This window comes from Petaurus breviceps, unplaced genomic scaffold (genome assembly GCF_028583685.1).
Source record: "Petaurus breviceps papuanus isolate PSGF00001 unplaced genomic scaffold, PetGlider_PUasm1.0 80, whole genome shotgun sequence".
NCBI classification, from domain to species: Eukaryota; Metazoa; Chordata; class Mammalia; order Diprotodontia; family Petauridae; genus Petaurus; species Petaurus breviceps.
In genome coordinates, this window is record NW_027186540.1 from 14654318 (window position 1) to 14674082 (window position 19765).

Below are 19765 nucleotides of genomic sequence, written 5' to 3' on the forward strand. Positions count from 1 at the left end.
AGAGATAGCAAATCTGTGTTATTGACTGTTATACTTTGTAATGCAGACTTGGCCAATTTAAAGGTAATCCTTAACTAGGTCTGTAAGATGACATCTACAGATGGCAAATGCTTAGAAGGCACACTGTATTATTTTTTCCCCAATATTTTTTCTACTCTCCATTGTTAGCAAGTTTTGAACTTAAGGGGTGATGTAAGACTAAGGTATTCTGTAAAGAAATAGGATAAGTAATATACCTTACATATCTGAAGTGATGCAGGCCACATTCTAAGAGGGTTTCTGCTTTGAATCATATTTTCAGTAGAGCTAACAGATTTACAACGAAGTATTCATACACCTGAAGTAAATCTCATTCTTATCAGACCCCAACGTCCCAATGTTCAACAAAATTTGACTCCAAATTGTGTTAACAAAGTTACATCTTATGTCTGTTTATGAATATCTGGAAAACCAACTGAATTTTTAGTTTGTATCTAGAGTTTCATATGTGTGTATGTGTTTTTATACATACACATAAATGCATGTATGCATGTATATATATAGATGCATATATATTCATACATATATGTGTGTATGTGCATACATACCTAGATACATAATATGAAATTTTAAAAATGAAATATAAATAAAATAAAATAAACAAAATAAAAAATAAAACAAGTGAAGTAAATTTGTTCAGTAATTTTACAAAAGAAACCCTGAATTCAAAGGATTGTTTTTTTCTCCTTTGGCTCTTTTACAGCAACAATTGTGTTGAATGAACTCAACTGGACAAGTGCCTTAGATGATGTTTTCAAAAAAAATCGAGATGAAGATCCTACCTTGCTGTGGCAGGTGTTTGGCAGTGCCACTGGCCTCGCCAGATATTACCCAGGTAAGTTAATTCTCTTAAGTGATGATGCTTTTCACCAATCAACTTCAGTTTGCACCTCTGCTTTCTCTAGGTAGGGATTATCTTGATTCCCAACTTCTGTTATGAGAAAGCCATTGTTAACAATAGATTTTTAAAAATAGAAATCTTTCCTTTCTATGGACAATTCTGTGGAATCTTTTTTAGGCTGAATAATTTTAGAGTGGCAACATCTATTTTAGGTGACAGGGACACTTCTGGGCTAAATGGGTCAGAGACTGTATAGATAGGAGCAGTGTAGAGAGATGAGGATCTATAGTGACCATAAACCCAGAGTGTGAAATCAGCATTTTAGGCATTGGAACAAATTAAAGAGCACAGATGAATTGTAGATAGTTAGAGTGGGCAGGCCAAAGGTCCAAACCAGTCAGGATCTAAGCATTTGGCAACACGTATAGGACAAGTGTCTGTATTTGACCAAGCATGAAAAGTGGAGCTGGGAATAGAATTTGACCAATAGACATGTAGCAATGATATTGACAGGATAGGCTTTAGGGTCAGGAAGAGCTGGATTCAACTGCTACCTATGACATATAACTATGTGACACTGGATAAGTCACTTACCCTCTCAGTGTTCCAGGCAACTCCCTTATCAAAACAAATTGGGGAATAGTGTCTGATTTGCATTATTGAGGAAGTTTCCCCAATAAAACCTTCCTACACTGATGAAATCATAAGTCTGCTCTTTAGAAAAAGAAACAGAAAAGAAAAAAAAAGATTGAGAACATCTTAAAATGTGGAATTAGAATTTGGAAGATAAATCCATATATAACATAATCAGCATGTGACTTGAATCCAGGACTGTTGCTATGACCTTTTCTCCACTATGGTTTCAAGAACCATTCTGATGTGAATAGCTAAAAGGTAGCAGACCTCTCTGGTCTCCAAACAGGCCAGCTTCTGTACCTGTTGCCAGCAACAGGGGATTGAGGGGACCTATCATTTCTCAGATATATCTTTTTGAACCATCCTTCCCTGGTGGTTAAGGGAGACTTCTGCTCCTTATCCAAATCTCCTCACTTTCATTAAAGTCTCTTGCTGGCTTAATGCTGGTTACAAAGCCTACATGGTCTAATCTGCTTGGGGCAACAGGGCTAATCCTCGGGAATTGACAGCAGCTGCCCTTTGATTTGAGCTGTGTTAATATCTACTATTTGACTGGAAGTGTGTTAAGCATCTGCCCCAAACTACTATTATGGCCTCAGGTGTTACCTGAAATTTTACTTTTAAAGATTCTTGATTTTCAATCTTGAAAGCTTTCAGGTGTTTAGGTCTATAATAAATGCAGATAACTTTGATGGAAATCAACACCTAGTCAGAATTTTTAGCTTATTTGATTCAATTCTGATGTTCAGTTAAAAACAAAGTTAAAAGTTAAAGGCAGTGGATAGAGTACCAGCCCTGGAGTCAGGAGGACCTGAGTCACACTTACTAGCCTTGTCAGGAATTCCTGCTGAAATGGAATAATTACCTAAATTATGAATAAGGGAAAAACCAAAATGGACTATTGAAAGCACAGGTCATAGAGCACCAAAAGAAAATAATATGTCTAAACATATGAGGGTCTCAGTTTTGTTTATTTTTATACGTATATCGCAAAACATACAAACCAGTTGCCTGTAATATTCCATGCCCCTTAGCCCTTCCATGAGAATGACATTGAGGGCCCTATGTCAGAAAGGTCTCAGGCTAATCACAGAGCCAGTTAAGGAATGGAAACTTAGCTAGAAACAGAGGGAGAATTTATGAGCCACCATCAGGGAGAGGCAGAATGATATAGTGATTAGAGCGCTGGAGCCAGAGTCAAGACATATCTGTGTGACTTTGAGCAAGTCACTTAACTTATCTGAACCTCATTTTCTTCACTGTAAAATGAGGGCGTTGGACTAGATATCCCCAAAGATTTCTTCCAGCTCTAAATTTATGATCCTGCCTCTTACCTCAGCAGCCCTGATTGGAAGATCTACAATAACTACAGGATAGCTCCATCACATCTTCTGAAAATTGGACACTGGTTTGTGAGTTATTCTGGTAGAGAGCAGCGGTGTCAAATACAAATAGAAATGGGGGCCATTAATCCATGCAGCTAGGTGACACAATGAATAGAGTGCCAGTCCTAGAGTCAGGAGGATCTGGGTCCAAATCTGGACACTTACTAGCTGTATGACCCTGGGCAAGTCATTGAATCTTGTTTGCCTCAGTTTCCTCATTTATAAAATGAGGTGGAGAAGGAAATGGCAAACCACTCCAGTATGCCAACAAAAAGGGGTCACAAATAGTTGGATATGATCGAAAATAGCTGAATGAAGTCATACATTAAGGATCTCTACAGGCCAAATACTGACTTATAAAAGCACATATTAGAATTAAATACTTTCTATTGCATTTACATTATTTTATTAAGTGTTTTCCAATTACATTTCAATTTCATTTGGGAATCCTTCGGGAGTGTTGCTGAACCCGAAGGCCACTGTGTTTATTTCTGGTGAAAAGGAAAAAGAATGGGGCGTCTAAGTGGCACAGTGAATAGAGCACTGGCCCTGGAGTCAGGAGGACCTGGGTTCGGATCCGGCCTCAGACACTTAACACAAAAAATAGCTATGTGACCTTGGGCAAGTCTCTTAACCCCAGTTGCCCTCTAAAAAAAAGCGAAAAAGAAAGAGTACAGCTTGATTTCAAATCAGAACACATAGATTTCAGTGCCAGCCCTGAAATGTTCTTGCTGTATGACTTAACAAGCTATGTAGTGTCTCTAGCCCTCACTTTTCTCATACACAAAAATGAGATCATACTCCTTCCTCAATCAATGACTCAGTCTCCAAGCATTTAATAAGCCTTTCTTGCATGCAAGGAACCAACCATGCTTGTCACTGGGGATACAAATACAACAATTGAAACATACTCTGCCTTCAATTAATTTACGTTCTACTGGTCCTGAAAGGTTTACTTCAAGGGAAAAAAAATCCTGACCTTCAAAATGCTATTTAATTTTGAACCCTTTATTGTGGTAATGGAGCCAAAAAAAAGAAAACCCTCTATATGTAACATTTTTAGTTATGTCAAAGGTATATTATTTTAATACTTATATATACGTATCAGGCATACCATCCATAAAACTTGACTGTCTTTGATGTGTTAAAAATAATTTAGAACAATTTTTACTTGACTGTATTTTTATAGCATTTTATACATTTCAAATTAATTGCTTCATCTGATACTAGCAGGTCATAAGCACTTTGACAAGAGAGGTAACCTTATATGTACAACCTTGTATGCCTAGCACCTAGGAGAGTGCCTTGTTTATGGGAGCACTTACTAGCACACTTGTTAAAACTCACTTTGAGGAGCTAGGGCAAGAAGTATGATCTCTATCTGACAATTTGGAAGAGACAGGCACCTAAAGGGGGAAAAAAAAGCTAGTTCAAGGTCGTGCAATTAATGGCCAAGCCCCAACTAAAACTCTGGCTCTCTGATTTCTTTTTCCAGTGCACTGTATGCCAATGTGAGAGTTCATGAGATTCTTATGATTATGAATAATTTACTATAAATATTATTTCCTCTTCCACTGGTCAAGGATAGGAAACAAACAAAAAACTTAAGTGAACAATTTAATAGTCACACTTAGATTGATTTGGTAACAGATAAAAGAAAACCTAAAAAAAAATATGGACAAGCATATTCTGGCCCTCTTCTTTGAATCTCAGTTGTCATGTGTACTAAATGAAAGTAAAGATATTCTTTCAAGAGGAAAATAAGTAAATTTTATTTATTGTCTATAAGTCTTTTCCCCATGGAAAATAATGTGGATTTACCTAGCCAAAAACACAGATCTTTTTTTTATTTGTTTTGCTTTTTGGAGGGCAATTGGGGTTAAGTGACTAGCCCAAGGTCACACGGCTGGTTTTTGTTTTAAGTGTCTGAGGCCGGATTTGAACTCAGGTCCTCCTGATTCCAGGACCGATGCTCTATTCACTGCACCCCCTAGCCACCCCCAAAGTGAGATATGATTTTTTTTCCTTTTTCTTTTTGGAGGGCAGTTGGGATTAAGTGACTTGCCCAAGGTCACACAGCTAGGCTAGTTTTGTGGTAGAAAACACATATCTTTATTTGAGAAAAGAATAATTTGAGTAACCTCAGATCCAGTAGAGGAGTGGAAACCTTTTTAAATACTATTCTCAAGCAATTTCCTTGTACTCACCTTTTATTAACAAGTTCTAAATCTTTTTATTCAGAGAACTGCTCATACATATCTAATATCCCCACATGGCTTTTCACGCTTGTGTTTTTAAACCTGATGCTTCCTCACACTGTTTCTAGAGGATTAGGAAACAAACACAAAAAACATCTACCAAATATAAATCCTATGATAAGAAGGCATGGCAAGTCAAGTAGCAGTAAAAAGAAGTACACAAAATAATTTTTGTTGCTATATCCAACTTTCAAAAAAATAGTCATTCTATAGTAGACATGAGCGGGAAATAGCAAATGATGTAATCATTGTTTAATACTTTATGAACACTTAGAATAGGCTAGGGGGAAAAATCAGGAATTTTGTAATAATTTTTAAAAAGTCATGAGAAATAATAAACAAATTACCTTAGTGTCCAATTTGGCAACATGCTCTCAGAGTGCTTTATAAGAGCTTAGGGATTTATTCTTTTTTTCTGAGAGAAACATTATTTAAAAGAACATTAGCAAATGGGGTTGCTTTTATTTGGCACATAAAGGAAGATTTTGCTTTTTAGTAGATTAGTAATATATATGTAATATATGTAGTATGTATATATTTTATATAGTATATATACATATAGATATTGATTATAAATCTATTATTTATACATAATATCTCAGACATAGAGTATACTATATCTCTATAGATAATAGAATATTTCTATACTTATATTTAGTATCTCAGATAGTACAGATAGAAAACACGTTTGGCCTAGTATTGAATAACCTAGGTTGCTATTGGCTAAGATTAACACTCCTCTGCTGTTCCCAAACATCCCATGGAAAAGAAAAAACCTGTCATCTTTTCAATGCCAGTAATCTACCAGTGTTGCTATGGGATATAGAATACAACATCCCCAAAGAACTAAGAATAATTGAATATATATTTATATATTGCTAGAGGCTTATAGCCAACCTTTAAATAGGATCATAGGTCTGAGACTAGAACAGTCCAATTACCTTATTTTACAGTTGGGGAAACTGAAGCTTAAGGAGGTTGACTTGCTCAAGGTGACACAGGGAGTAAGCATCAAAGGCAGGATTTCAATTCATGTCCTTGGACTCTAGAGCTAGCATGCTTTCCCATGTACTATGCTGTCTCCCTGTTAGTTTTTAGGTATGATTTCAGTTCTTCACTGTTCATGTATAAACAGTCATATCATTATGTACATAGATTTATGGACTATTTTTAAAAACTGAAAAGAATCTTAGAGATTTATCTAACTCCTCATTGTACAGTTTAAAAAACTGGAGATCTTAGAGTCACATAAAGTCTCATAGGTATCGAGGGTATGTCCAGGATTAAATTTCAAATCTCTAGAAAGTCTCTCCAGGGATTGAGGCTTTCCTCCAGAAAAGGATTTCACATCACTAAGGAAATAGATGGATTAGTCAATTTCTTTTATTTTTATTTTTTGGAATGCTCCTTTTGAAGTTCTTTATCCTACCAAATAACTTCTCCTTTTCTTTTAAAATTGCCTGTGGGAATTGTCAAATTTGGTGATTCTTACTTGTCTAAATCATTTTTTTAAAACTAAAACAAAAAAAAATCTCAGCACAAACTACTTATTTCACCTATTATTTCTCTTGAAATCTTTTCAGTTAATACTATACTTGAGATTTTAATTAATAATCAGTGGATTATTATAATGCTATTTTGGGTGAACGTCTCCTTTTTGTAGCATTTAACTACCTTTAACATAATTTAAGGTGATACTTTATAATATGGTCTAAAAGACCATAAATATGTGACATAAAAGTGACATTATTCATGAAGTATTTCTCTTCATTTAAAAAAAAAACTATAATATTTAATAATGGGATTCAAAGTATGTCAGATCAGAATCAAATAAAATCCTAATAAAAAAATTTCCCTATCCAATATATGGAGATTTTCCTAAAATAAGATATAAAGAATCTGGTGGATATACGTTATGTCTAAGAAAAAAATACATGTGTGTAAACCATTCCAAATCCTTCTTATGAATATCCCAGATGAAACAATAAAGACAGGGAAATGAAGGCATTCTCTCTGGAATAGGGTATGTCCCATGATTTTCTGGAATCTTATAATTGGAAAAAGAAATGATTTTCATGTTATTGAAATGTTGCACTCTGTATAAGGACTGAGTCCACTTATTTCTGTCAGGGTAGGTGTTCTGCTAGTTCTAATCCATTGCATGCCCCTTTAGATCTCTTTCTCATTACTCAGTCAATCTAAGCTGAATGCCATTATAGCTGTCATTCTTTTGAATTCCCATAGCACTTGTTTTAGACCTTTATTTATTCATTCATCCATTCATTTGTTTGTTTATTTATGCATTTTCACGTTCTTCCTTGCATTAGAAGTATTTGCATGCCTCATCTCCTCTACTGGCCAATGAATAACATATCAAGTCTGAGTGTTCTTTGTAGTATTTCATACAGCTGCTTACATAATATGCTACACGTAGTTGCCACTCAACACAGTCTTTAAAAGAGCAGGTTAATTTCTTGAGTCTAGCCTTTCCTGTTTGCTTAGTTAGAATTAGCTTGACCAAAGGGTCACCTTAATAAAATATATCCTTCATTTTCTGGCCAAGGAGAACTACTTATAAAACAATCCTTTTCTATTGGTCTCCAAGTCATAAAATTTTCAGTGTCATATTGCTTCAATGAAGAGAATACCCACACTTGGGAAATGGCAGATCTTGTTTAAATTCAAGATTTCTCATAATGTTCTAACAAGAAGGGCCTATAAAATTATGAATCATAATAAAAATATTTTCATAGAAGCTTACAAGACAAACAGATTTGGATTATTTCCCTTACATGAATAAAAAGCATGAACTATATATCTATGTCTAAAAAAACTCATTGATGATAAGAGATTATTGCTTTGCTACTGTCAGACCATAAAAAGGAGCCAATATTATAGTGATCCATTTAATATTAATGTGGCAGAAAACCATCATTTGGGCCATGTAAATGTGACCATGCCTTTAATTAAGTCATCTAGGTAACTTCATAAGCTTTTAAGTTAATGAGTTTGAATGAATAAACACATTTCAGTTGGGGGGTGGGGGGGAGGAAAGCAATGACAGGCAGAATTTGGATATATAGAAAATGGAATGTGGGGGGAAAAAAAGGAGGGGCTCAAGGCATTCCAGGATGGGAGGTGGCATTAATAAAGTACATAAATGAGTAATGAATGTTCTGAACACAGTAACTAGACTAGCCTGACTGAAACATAGGACTTCACAGAAACAAATGGTGGTGGATAAACTTAGAAAATTGGGATAAAGACAAATGAAAGAGCCTTGAATGCCAAGAAGTGGAAGTTAGACTTTCTTTTGTAGGTAATATGGAACCATAGAAGAATTTTTAACAATGGAATGTTTAAAGTATTAAATTGATGGTTTTATATAGGATTAAATTATAATTTTGTGAAGGCAGATTTCAGTTAAGATGTAATTTCAGTGATCTTTCAGGTGCCAGAGCCTCTGGCTGCTATTTTAGTGTTCAGTTCAATTAAATTAAACATTTATATGTATTTACTGTATGCAGGGTGTCAGGGGATACAAAGAAAAATAATCAAACGCTATATCTATCCTTAAGGAGTTTACAAAATACTCTTTAGGGGATACAAGCTGTAAAAGCTAAGTAAATGCAAGGTAAGATAAGGAAGGTGGACAGCTTGGAAGACTAGAAAAGGCTTCCTAAAGAAAGTGGTACCTGGGCCACCCTCCAGTGAAACTAAGGGCTCTAAGATAGTAGAAATGGGGGGAGGGTGCCCTCTAGGGAGTCAAAGCCTAGGCAGATTCATAGATATTGGATATGTAATGCCAAGTTTATGGAACAAGAATTAATCCAGTTTGGCTGGAATATGGAATGCTTGAAGGCAGGTAATGTGAAATGAGTCCAGAAAAGTAGGCTAGAGGCAGATTTTGAAGAGTATTCACAAAAGCAACAGACAGCTGAGTATACATATACTTTTGCATCATAGAATGCATCACAGACTCCCTTTGGTGATAATGGTACCCTAAATTCCTTAGTCCCTGATAGAGCAAACCTGTGGCAACATTTCCGTCTTGTGCATTATGAGGAGCACAGACCTGGACACAGGAATACAAAAATTAGCCAGCTGCCCATGCCACCAACAAACACATCCAGGGAGGCACAGAAAATATTCTCATGTGAATGATGGTGACATCCCAAAACACGGTGACTGCTCCCAAAACATGTTGGTTATAAATCTGCTTTATTATTTTTATTTTATTATTATATATTATTATATTATTTTATTATTATTATATTTATTGTAAATTACTCAGCTCAGGTGACTCCATAACCTCTGTCCATTAGCATACTATTCCCTACCCTTACTAACTATCTCATGGATCAAGCTGTGAGACAGCTAACATGATTTAGTGTGAGACTGATACTGGGAATACTGGGAAGAGGAAGAATGAGAAGAATGCAAGAGATGCATTTATAAGGAACAATAACTGATGTGACGATTCATTTACAGTGAAGTTGAGCTTGGAAAAGGGAGAAATCAAGGTGAAGAAGTTGAAGCAAAAGGGAGAGAAGGATAGTTAAGATAAATCTTAACATTGAAAGAAATAGAGTTAGAGTGCCAGCCCCGGAGTCAGGAGGACCTGGGTTCAGATCTAGCCTCACTTAACACACACACACACACACACACACACACATAAAAACTAGCCGTGTGACCTTGGGCAAGTTACTTAACCCCAATTGCCCTCCAAAAAGAAAAAATAAAAAGGAAAAAAAAAAACATTGAAAGAAATGGGCAAGTCAAGATCAGAAGCTAATTTGGACTGGAAGTGATAGACTTCATATTTTACTTTTTGTGTTTTAGATGATAGTGAGATTATAACAATGAATAAATTTAGATGCAGACATTTAAATTTAGGGACTGAATTTTCTTGTCTGAAAATCACCTAAATAAATGAGCCAGAGTAGATCGGAAAGAATGCTGATTCTTTTTCCATCATATCTGTATGTCCTATGCTTAAGGAATCCGACAATGATGCAAACTTTTAGAAGCTCTGAAGTAACCCTTAGAAAGAATGATGATGCAAAGTTTTTAATAGAATACCATCCCAATCCATCATAATTTGCATATCTAGTATAACTTTAAGATTAAGTGAAAACTGTAAGTGAAATACTATAGCACTAGGCTTTCATTTCAGAGAAGTTAAGCAGGTCATTTTATTGTTTCATCATGCTCCTTAAAGAGCATTCTTCCTGCATGGAATGATAGCTACAATGTGGGTCACAGTAATGCCTTTGCTAATGAATAAGTAAGCTCATTGCTTGAAGAACATAATAGTAAAATGGGATGTTAGTAGGAAAACAGGGGCATGGCCATTTGTTACTGAATTATTCTATGAATACCTTGAATTAAGAGAGCCACAAAGATAACTTTTGTTAACATCTAACTTGGGTTTTCCTTTCTTTATCTTTCCTTTTTCTTCGTTTCATTCTTTCTCTTATTCTTCCTCTCTTCCTTTAGTTCCTCTGAGATTTCATATCATGTATGCATAGTTTGGTATTTTAAAAGCTCTTTTATTCATTATTCTAAAGCCATGTAATACAATACTAAAACAAAAAGGTACCATAGATCACATAAACTCAAGCAAATAATTTGTAGATTCTTCTAGATCTGAAGAGAAGCAGTGTGTCATATTGGATAGAGAGCTGACTTTAAGCCAAGAAGACCTTGGTTCTAGTTCTGCCTCTGAGGCACACTGGCTGTATAACCCTGAGGAAGTCACTCAACCTCTTAATTCTCTGGGTCTTTCTCTATGTCTCTAAGTTGGATAAAAGGTGTGAGCTGCATTGGTAAGAGGAGTATGTGATATTTCCTACACAGAATGAAATCACAGGTCCAGTCCCTATCTAGGTATTAAAGTTTAGTTACTCTTAAGATGCTTCCAAAAGCTACATATTTTTGTTTTTGTTTTATATTTTAACTTACTCTAGAAATGCATCATAGTCATTACTATCAAAAAGGATTTGTTAAACTGTGAAGATATTATCTATTTATGTTATAGCACATGGTTACCTCTAAAACATATTGAGCAACACCACTATATCAAAATTACACTGTCAGAGCAGCTAGGTGGTGTAGTGAATAGAGCACCGACCCTGGAGTCAAGAGGACCCGAGTTCAAATCCAGCCTCAGACACTTAACACAAAAACTAGCTGTGTGACCTTGGGCAAGTCACTTAACCCCAATTGCCCTCCAAAAAGCAAAAAAAAAAAATCACATTGTCACTGTGTATATTTTATCTGTCCCTGATTTCTACTGAAAAATCGCTATTAATGTATTGGCCATATAAATAATTAAACCTCTGTTTAACTTTCCATCTTTCACTTCCATAATATTCCGCTTAACCAGTCTACTTGCCTATTTTGTCTGCCCCTCCTGCTGACAGACAGTAGCTCTTTTATGTCAAAGAAAATGTTTTATGTGGATTAAGTACCATCTGCTGAATTCACAGCAAATCATTTTGTAGTTGAGTGCTTTATAAATGATGCAACATATAATTGGTAATTATGGAATACATGAGTGTGTGTTTGCTCTTCTGATTATTTGTCTATAAGGAGTTAGAGTGGGATATTAAAGACAAATTAAGGTTAGAATAAAGTTCATTGATAGCCAAGGAGATTTTTATAGTGAATTTCAGCTCACCCTTTTTAAAATGACTCATAGACCTTTTCTGCCCAAAAGACAGAAATCTGGAAATTATGTGATTTATTTAATACTGGTTGGCAAAAAAAGACAAAGCCCTTGAATTGTGAACTATTTAGTTTTGTCATCATTTCAGTTCATTGGTGTTAATACCACAAGTAACATACTTGGGCTTTTTTAAAATTCTAGTTTTAAAATAAGCTGCACACTCACCTAAATCAATAATCCTTATAGTCCGTGAACACAATTAAAGGGTCCTACAGAAAAAGTATGGCATGTGTTGAAGAAAGTAGAACTGAATTTTGAAGAGAATGTGGATTGGCAATACAATCAGAAAGACATCCTCCACAGTGCAAGGTCCAAATTATACTACAGCAAAGAAATTTGCAAAACTGTCCATTACAGGAAAAAAAATAGATCAGTGAAATAGCAGAGTAAGGCCTAGATTCATATTTATACTGTAGTCTAGTGCTTAATAAAGTATGTGAACTACTGAAAAAAGTACCCTTTATTTGACAATAATAAGTAACCAAAAAAGCATTGTTTACTGTAAGTAAAATAACTTACAGTTCTATGTGGTGAGGCTTTTTAATGGTTTTCTCTGAAGGTGATAGACTGCATGAAAAAGAAAAACTAAGTACTTCTGTAAGGACATGTGAATTATAATAGAACAGTTTGAATTATAGCCTCTTAATTTGATACTGTTTAATACTTTATTATTGCCTGCATCTGTCCTGTCAAAATTTTGGCTAGAATTTTCTGGGAAAAGTGACTTGACCATCATCTTGCTCAGACAAATTGTGGTATGTAAATGGAAATTATTATTATTGGGCAATAAGGAAGAATGAATATAAGGTTTTAGAGAAGTAAGAGGAGACTTTATTGAATGATCTATTATAAGGAAAGCATTCAAAGAACAACATACAAAATGAATGCAGTGATAGAAATGAGAAGGCTACAAGAGGAAAAAATAGTTTGTGCTGTAAATAGTAACTACTATATTAAGTTGATTTTTCTTAAGTGCTTTAGGAAACTGCACTGGGGATCAGGAATTATGTGTATGTTAAAGAGTTTCTGCTGGCTCAAACAAAAATATGCCCATAAATATTTTTTTATAAGTTAATAGCACAAAATGATTTTGACATTCTTAGCCATGGTGCTTAAGGAGGTGATTTTTGTTAGCAAGTTCTATTATGTTTTATATTTTATTTTCTAACAAGATAGGGTTTGTTGAATTAGAAAAGTACACCTACATATCCTAATCAATAAGAAAACAGGCTTAAAATGGTTAGCTTTTTGGAAGTGGAAATTTGTTAAATGCCTGGCATCACTTGGTATGGTGTAACCAGAGATATCAACTGGAGATTTGTTCCCTTTCCTACCACTTTGGAATTTGCACTAGATAATTGTCAGTCTAATGGATTATTGGAACCAAACAAATGACAATTAAAAGTGCATGTAATATGAACTAGTAAAAGAAGAATCTCTGTACATTTATTTGATATTTCTCTTCTCATAGCAAAAATCTGAAAAATATTTTAGGAAAATGTAGTTATCAATATTTGATCTTATTAATTAGTAATGCAATTAACTTTCATTTCATGTAGAGAGATTCCTAACAAAAGAAAAACATCTTCAATGCATCCTTCATAATTCCCCAAAATCAAATAATTATATGTTGTTTTTTTTTAATTTTTAACTGTGTTAACAAAGGAGAAACTCTAAAATGCTATTTAATGTTAGTCTTGCTATTCCTATGCCTTATTGCATAGCACCTGTCTTTATCTGACTAGAAAACTACCTTCTATAAAAAAAAGTTTAAGTTCAATACCATAGTTCGAGTGGTTAGGAAAATATTGTGGCTTTTGCTTATTGGCAGATGCCATATAAAAGAGAATGCTAACCTTGTAGATTTATCTGTTACTGAGCTAACCATAGTCTCTTTATGACAAAAGGGAAAAGCCAAAAATACTTCTTACAAGTACTTGACTGATAGCCTGGGTTAATCTTCTTCCAATTCTTATAACTCCCAGAACTCCAGTCACCCAAAACTCATCTTTTTAAAAAGTGATTTGAACGTTGAAAGTGGGCATACTCCTTTGTTGTTATTTTTGTAGAATTTTTTTTAATCTGATTGCATCTTTTGGTCAGATTGGTCTTTTGGTTTGTATCACTACCAAATTGATTCCTGGTGTAACTGAGTGAGTGGTTGGAGCCTAGCATAATAAGCAAACATTATTGTCTAATATGATTTCAGCACCTATATAATAGTCAACAACATCCTTCTCTCATTGGAGTTTCATGTTAGGTAAATGGGTGATGTAATTATATTTCCATTTCAACACAAAATAATGATCACTTAAAACCTGTAAAGGCAATATTATGGAACAGCAAATGATTAAAAATAATGACTGGAGAACTAATTTGATTTTTCCCAATAGTGGCCAAGAGACTACATATTAACTTATTTTTTGTGAAAGCTGTGTTAACCCTTTATGGAAATTTCTAAGTTATTGTGCTATAAAAAAATGCTTTGCTCTTACACATGCTAAAAAGTGCAACCTCCAAAACATTTTCAGTTCTTAAAAAAACACACACAATAGATTTTATTTAGCATAGAAAGTCAAAATTGAAACTCTAATTGACTATTGATTAAGAATCTAGACAGAAATAGCTTGGATGAATGAAATTGATGACAATCTAAAAATCTCATCTTAACCATAATTTTCAAACTCTTCTTTCACTGAACCATTTATCAAAGCTTCAAACCAACTTTCCCCTAGGAGTATAGCCTTGTCCATAGCCAGTAGGAACATGATGAACTTGGACTACATAATCTTAATATGCATAGTGTTTACTGTAATTTAAAATTTAGATTAAGGCTGTTCAATTTTAATACTTCCAAAGAAATATTAAAGTAAGGCAAATCAGCCAGTCACTTGTGTCAACTATAATAATGAGTAGTAACAGAAAACAGCAATTTACCTAAACCTGAAGTTGTTTTTATCCATCAGAGAGTGACAATTAAAAATGAAGACATTCTTTCACAACTTAGTTGCCTATATATTGCAGTGACTGATTTCTTTTTAGGCCTAGAATTTTAAGCATTGGAAATCATGCTTGCAGTGTTATTTCATCTTAATCATCCAATTAAATACAAAGTCTAGGCAAATTCATCTCTAATTCTTTTAATTTATTGAGAAAAAGGGGGGGAGACAGCATAATTTTTATGCATGACTGATTTTGTCTCTCTTCCCCTTCCCCAAAAAGATTCATTCTTTTAATACTTCAGTCATTCTATGATACTTCCATAGTTGCAGGTCATAACCCATCTACATATTCTCCTCTTGCGTGTGACTCTTGGCCGTGTTATTTTATAGTGCTCCCATTGAGGATCTATCCAGTATACTGGAGGCCTTCCTTTAGGTCATTTTATACCTTATAGGCATCACTCTGGCACTTGGATTTTTGATCCAGTTCAAACTCATCAAGGGGATAACTCCACCTTCTAAACAGTTTTTTATCACACATGTCTTTGATGATATGCCTTGGCCCACATTTTGTGTGTAAGTCACCATTGAAAATATTTTGTAGCCTAGTCCTATCTATCATGTTCCTCCATTGTCTTGGGGTTACACAAAACTGGGATTTCTCATATATCATGATGTTATGAAATTCATAACCATATGGAATTATCAGAGTCATATAAGAATGAGTTGCCTGTGTGAATTCATACCATCAATAAGTAACAACACATGTCAATGTCAGAATCAAATTAGAAGAACTAATGTGGGTGAGATGAATGAACACTGGGAAATTGAAGAGGGTAAAACTATTGACCTTGACTATAACCACCTGCTATAAAAATTAACTGATGTAAAATAGTGGCCATATCAAGTAGTTCAAAAAATCAAAGAAACTACCTTACTCAGAAAACACTTGATTTTGCCAACCAAAAAAAATGTGTTCACTAACAGCAATGTCAATTAAAATAAGCATTTTTGTAAGGATGGCCATGGAAGATTATGAGTAATATAACATCATAACTCAGCAAAAAACCTGTAAAGATGAAAGCAAGTTTACAGAAATCTTGTTATGGAAGGTAATTGATTCACTCCCAAAACCATTCAAAGTGCAATTTGATAGTAGGACTACAAATAGACAGAAAATGGAACTGAGGTCTCAGCAATTCTATAACTATTTTTTCACTGATTACTTTGGAGCACGCAGATTTGGGCTGTAATACCTCAGTTTCTGGTGTCCTTTATAAAAAAGAAAATAGTAAAAGAGCAATTAAGAAGATGTAATCTTGAATGGTGCCTGGGCCATGGCATTTAAGAGGGCCATGTATGCTTGCAAAGATATCTACTGTTGTCTCACAGCACATCTTAAAGGGGTTCCAGATGGAAAAAGAATTCCCAACAGTCAGTGACAATTCTCAGATATTCCAGTTTGTAAATGATATGAAGAGGATTTTATTAAGTCATAGATTTTACAGGATTAGTCATATATATATATATATATATATATATATATATATATATATATTCTATACCTCATTGTTCATGTTCCCACTATTTATTTTCGTTGAAATTTTCAAGTTGTTAACATTTATGAAATATTCTTGAAGAGAGTAGCAGTTTAATTTCTAAATGACATTCTTATTTTCTGATTCCAAAAAATCATGGTTTAATATGATGGTGTTGGGCTAAAAGATGAATCTCATTTAAAACCATGAGTAAGATAAAAAGAAAACATAGATACTGGTAGTGTAAAATAGTTTTCTTCAATTTCTGGTAGCTGTGTGTGATCATAAAAAATGGCAAGTTTCTTAGGCATCTGGGAAATCAGTCTTTGAGAAGTACCAAGAAAAAGAACCTTGTCTAAATGCTCATTTCGGTTTCATATTAAAGAATTGGTTCTCATTGATTTCCTTTGGTACAGCTTTGTGGTTTTCCTTGAAAGTGAAGAAGTTATTTTCCTTACAAACTCTGCAATAGATATATGGACTTATGCTTTTGAGTCTTTTTTTATGTCTGTCAACAGACAAACTTCCTCTGAAGTGTATGTATTATGTTATTTTAATAATGCATTGTTTCCTTTTTTCAGCTTCTCCATGGGTTGATAAAACTCGAACACCAAACAAAATTGATCTCTATGATGTACGCAGAAGACCATGGTAAGATATCATGAGAGAAAGGAAAAAGAAACAAAGAAATTACCCATTTTATTGAAAAATAGGTTATTTTTTTGTTCCCACCATAAGAGACCATGTAGCATCATGAGAAGAACTTTAGCCCCATAGAATCAGAATGAGATTAACTCAGTTGCCTGCTCTAATACTTAATAATATGACCTACTCTAATTTTACTTCTCTGAGCCTCAGATATATATAATAGGTTAATTATACTCTTTGAAAGAGTTACACTTTAGAAAGAGCTTTAGAAATCTCGAAGCACTATGTACATTCATGTTATTATTACTTTGACACAGAGGCAACATGGTATTGCGTGTAGAAAACTGACCATAAAGTCAGGAAGACCTGGTCAGGGCTTGTCTCTGACATATATTGGCTCTTTGACCTTGGGTAAATCATTCAGATTCTCAACTCTTTAAACATGTCTCCAAGATTGTAATTTAAAGAGAAAGTGCTGATCAGCCTTAATAGATGGAGTTCCCTCACATGGCAGTTCCTAGTACCACTGAAATCATAGGTGCAGACCCTATCCCTACCTGTTAATTTGAAAAACAGCATGGTTATTGAATAAAACATTTGAGTGGCTTTCTAATGTAAGTTTAGTTAAGGCATGATAAATGATGTTCACTAAAGAATATTGGGGTAAAACTAATCATGAGAACTGGGATTGTTAATCCCTTCCATTTGATATTACCGGATGCACTAATTTAAATGATTATATGCAATGCTAGTATTAATGCATTTTAGATCATAGGAATCACCATGGAGATGTCCCACCAGAAAAGAAGGCATTGATATGGGGAGGAAACAGAACACTTCTACCCCTAAATTGCTGAAGCTGATCTCAACCCCCAAAGTCATCCCTTGCCATTTAATTCAATGCAATTCAGCAAGTATATGGTCACTATTTAATGAATGCAACATAGGAAGGACCAAATCAATTATGACAACTGATTATTTTTTTCAACTTTGTGAAAATTAGCTATAATTTTTACTGCCTGTACAAAAGCATATTAAGTACAAAAAAATTACAAGCACATATTATCATTTTACTTAGATATGTAACATGTCATCCTTCTGTCTGTAGTATTTTCAAATGTACTTTACTAATTAATATTACTTGGTCCTTCAAAGTATTCCTAAATTTCAATTCTTCTTTAAAAATGTTATCTTCAGGGTTTTATTTAAATATAATGGAATTTCATGCTGTTGTATGCTTAAGTGGATTTGGAGGATTGACTGGTTCTTCTCATGGTTCATACAAATAAGAAACAAGGGCAGCTAGGTGGCACATATAAAGTACTGGCCCTGGACTCAGGAGAACCTGAGTTTATATCTGGCCTTAGACACTTAACACTTAGTAGCCATGTGACCTTGGGCAAGTCACTTAACCCCAATTGCCCCCTCCAAAAAGCAAAAACAAACAAACAACAACAACAAAAAACAAATAAGGAACAAAAATATCTTGAAAATAAAAACAAATTAAATGGGTACTTCTTTACTGGAGGAATGGCAGCATGAATGCCTCTGTAACCCTGATTTCAGAGTTTCTGAAATCCTCTACCCATGTGAAGAACTTTAGCCATGCACATAATGTGCTTGAGTTATGAAGTATTGACTTGTAAATGTTACTTAAAATGTTAAAGGGGTTTTTAAAAATACCTAGGCATTATTTCATGTATAGTTTTTATTTACTTAATTTTGCATTTTTGTTTTGCTCTCTTCATACAATTCACCTTTTTTGAAAGACATTTTTTTTGTTTTGCCTTTTAATCTCCAGGGCTTACTTAGTACAATGTCTTGCACATAGCAAGCATTTGATAAATGCTTTTCTTCTTAATTGAATTAAAATTAATTTCACTGAATTAAGTTACATAAACTTGAGTGTACAAAGTTAAATGATCAAAGATTATACCTTTTAGTTCAGTCAATAGTCAGTAAAAACTTTCCTACCCAACCTGCTCCCCACTTCATATTTAAAAATTTCCTTTGCAGGTATATCCAAGGAGCTGCATCTCCCAAAGACATGCTTATTCTAGTTGATGTGTGAGTATTTAAATATTTCAAATGTATTTTTTTAAATGAAGATCCTGTTCCTAGTGTATCAGAGGGCTGAAAAATGGTAGATTGAAAAAAAATCCAGCATTTAGAGTAATTTTTAAGGTCACAGAGGGAAGGAGTACATACTGTAAAAAAAAAAAATACCCTACAGGGAGTTGAAAGAATTTGCTTTAGAATCAGACTATGGTATATGGCTTAGAGGTAAGCTTTCTCTAAGCTACAATTGCCTTTTTCGATTTTCATTCTACATCTTGAGTAACTCTGTTATGTAAGTATTTTTTGAAACAGGGGGAATGTGTTTTAGTGCAGATATATATGGAGCCATATATCTTGCTTCAACTACTTATAAAAGAAACCTGAAATACCATAAACTACAATCTTGCATAAGTTCATGTGTTTAGATTTTATTGCATAAATTGTCAAATGTTAAATGCTGAGAATTTCATAAAACAAAGAAATAAAATTCAGAAGCTAGGGGATTTTTATATGTGACCTCATCAGGGCAATTAAGGTAATTGAAGCTTATGAAATATTGAAGATTTTTTTGTTTGGTTTTTTTTGTTTTTCATCATTCTATGAAGTAGAATAGTCAGAATTTTCATAAAACCATCTCTCTTACAGTAGAAACTTGCTTTATCCCAAGAACATTAAAGGATCAGGAAAATG

General features: G+C 34.1%; 1 protein-coding gene across 1 annotated transcript in view; it reads left to right on the forward strand.

The window, feature by feature from the left end:
- Window positions 1-19765, forward strand: part of LOC138175974 (voltage-dependent calcium channel subunit alpha-2/delta-1) — a 429565-nt gene that overhangs the window by 267204 nt on the left and 142596 nt on the right. Inside the window, exons 4-6 of the mRNA XM_069106588.1 lie at window positions 743-874; window positions 16951-17020; window positions 19034-19084. Of these exons, the coding sequence (XP_068962689.1) occupies window positions 743-874; window positions 16951-17020; window positions 19034-19084 (253 nt within the window). The remainder of the gene's footprint in view (window positions 1-742; window positions 875-16950; window positions 17021-19033; window positions 19085-19765) is intronic.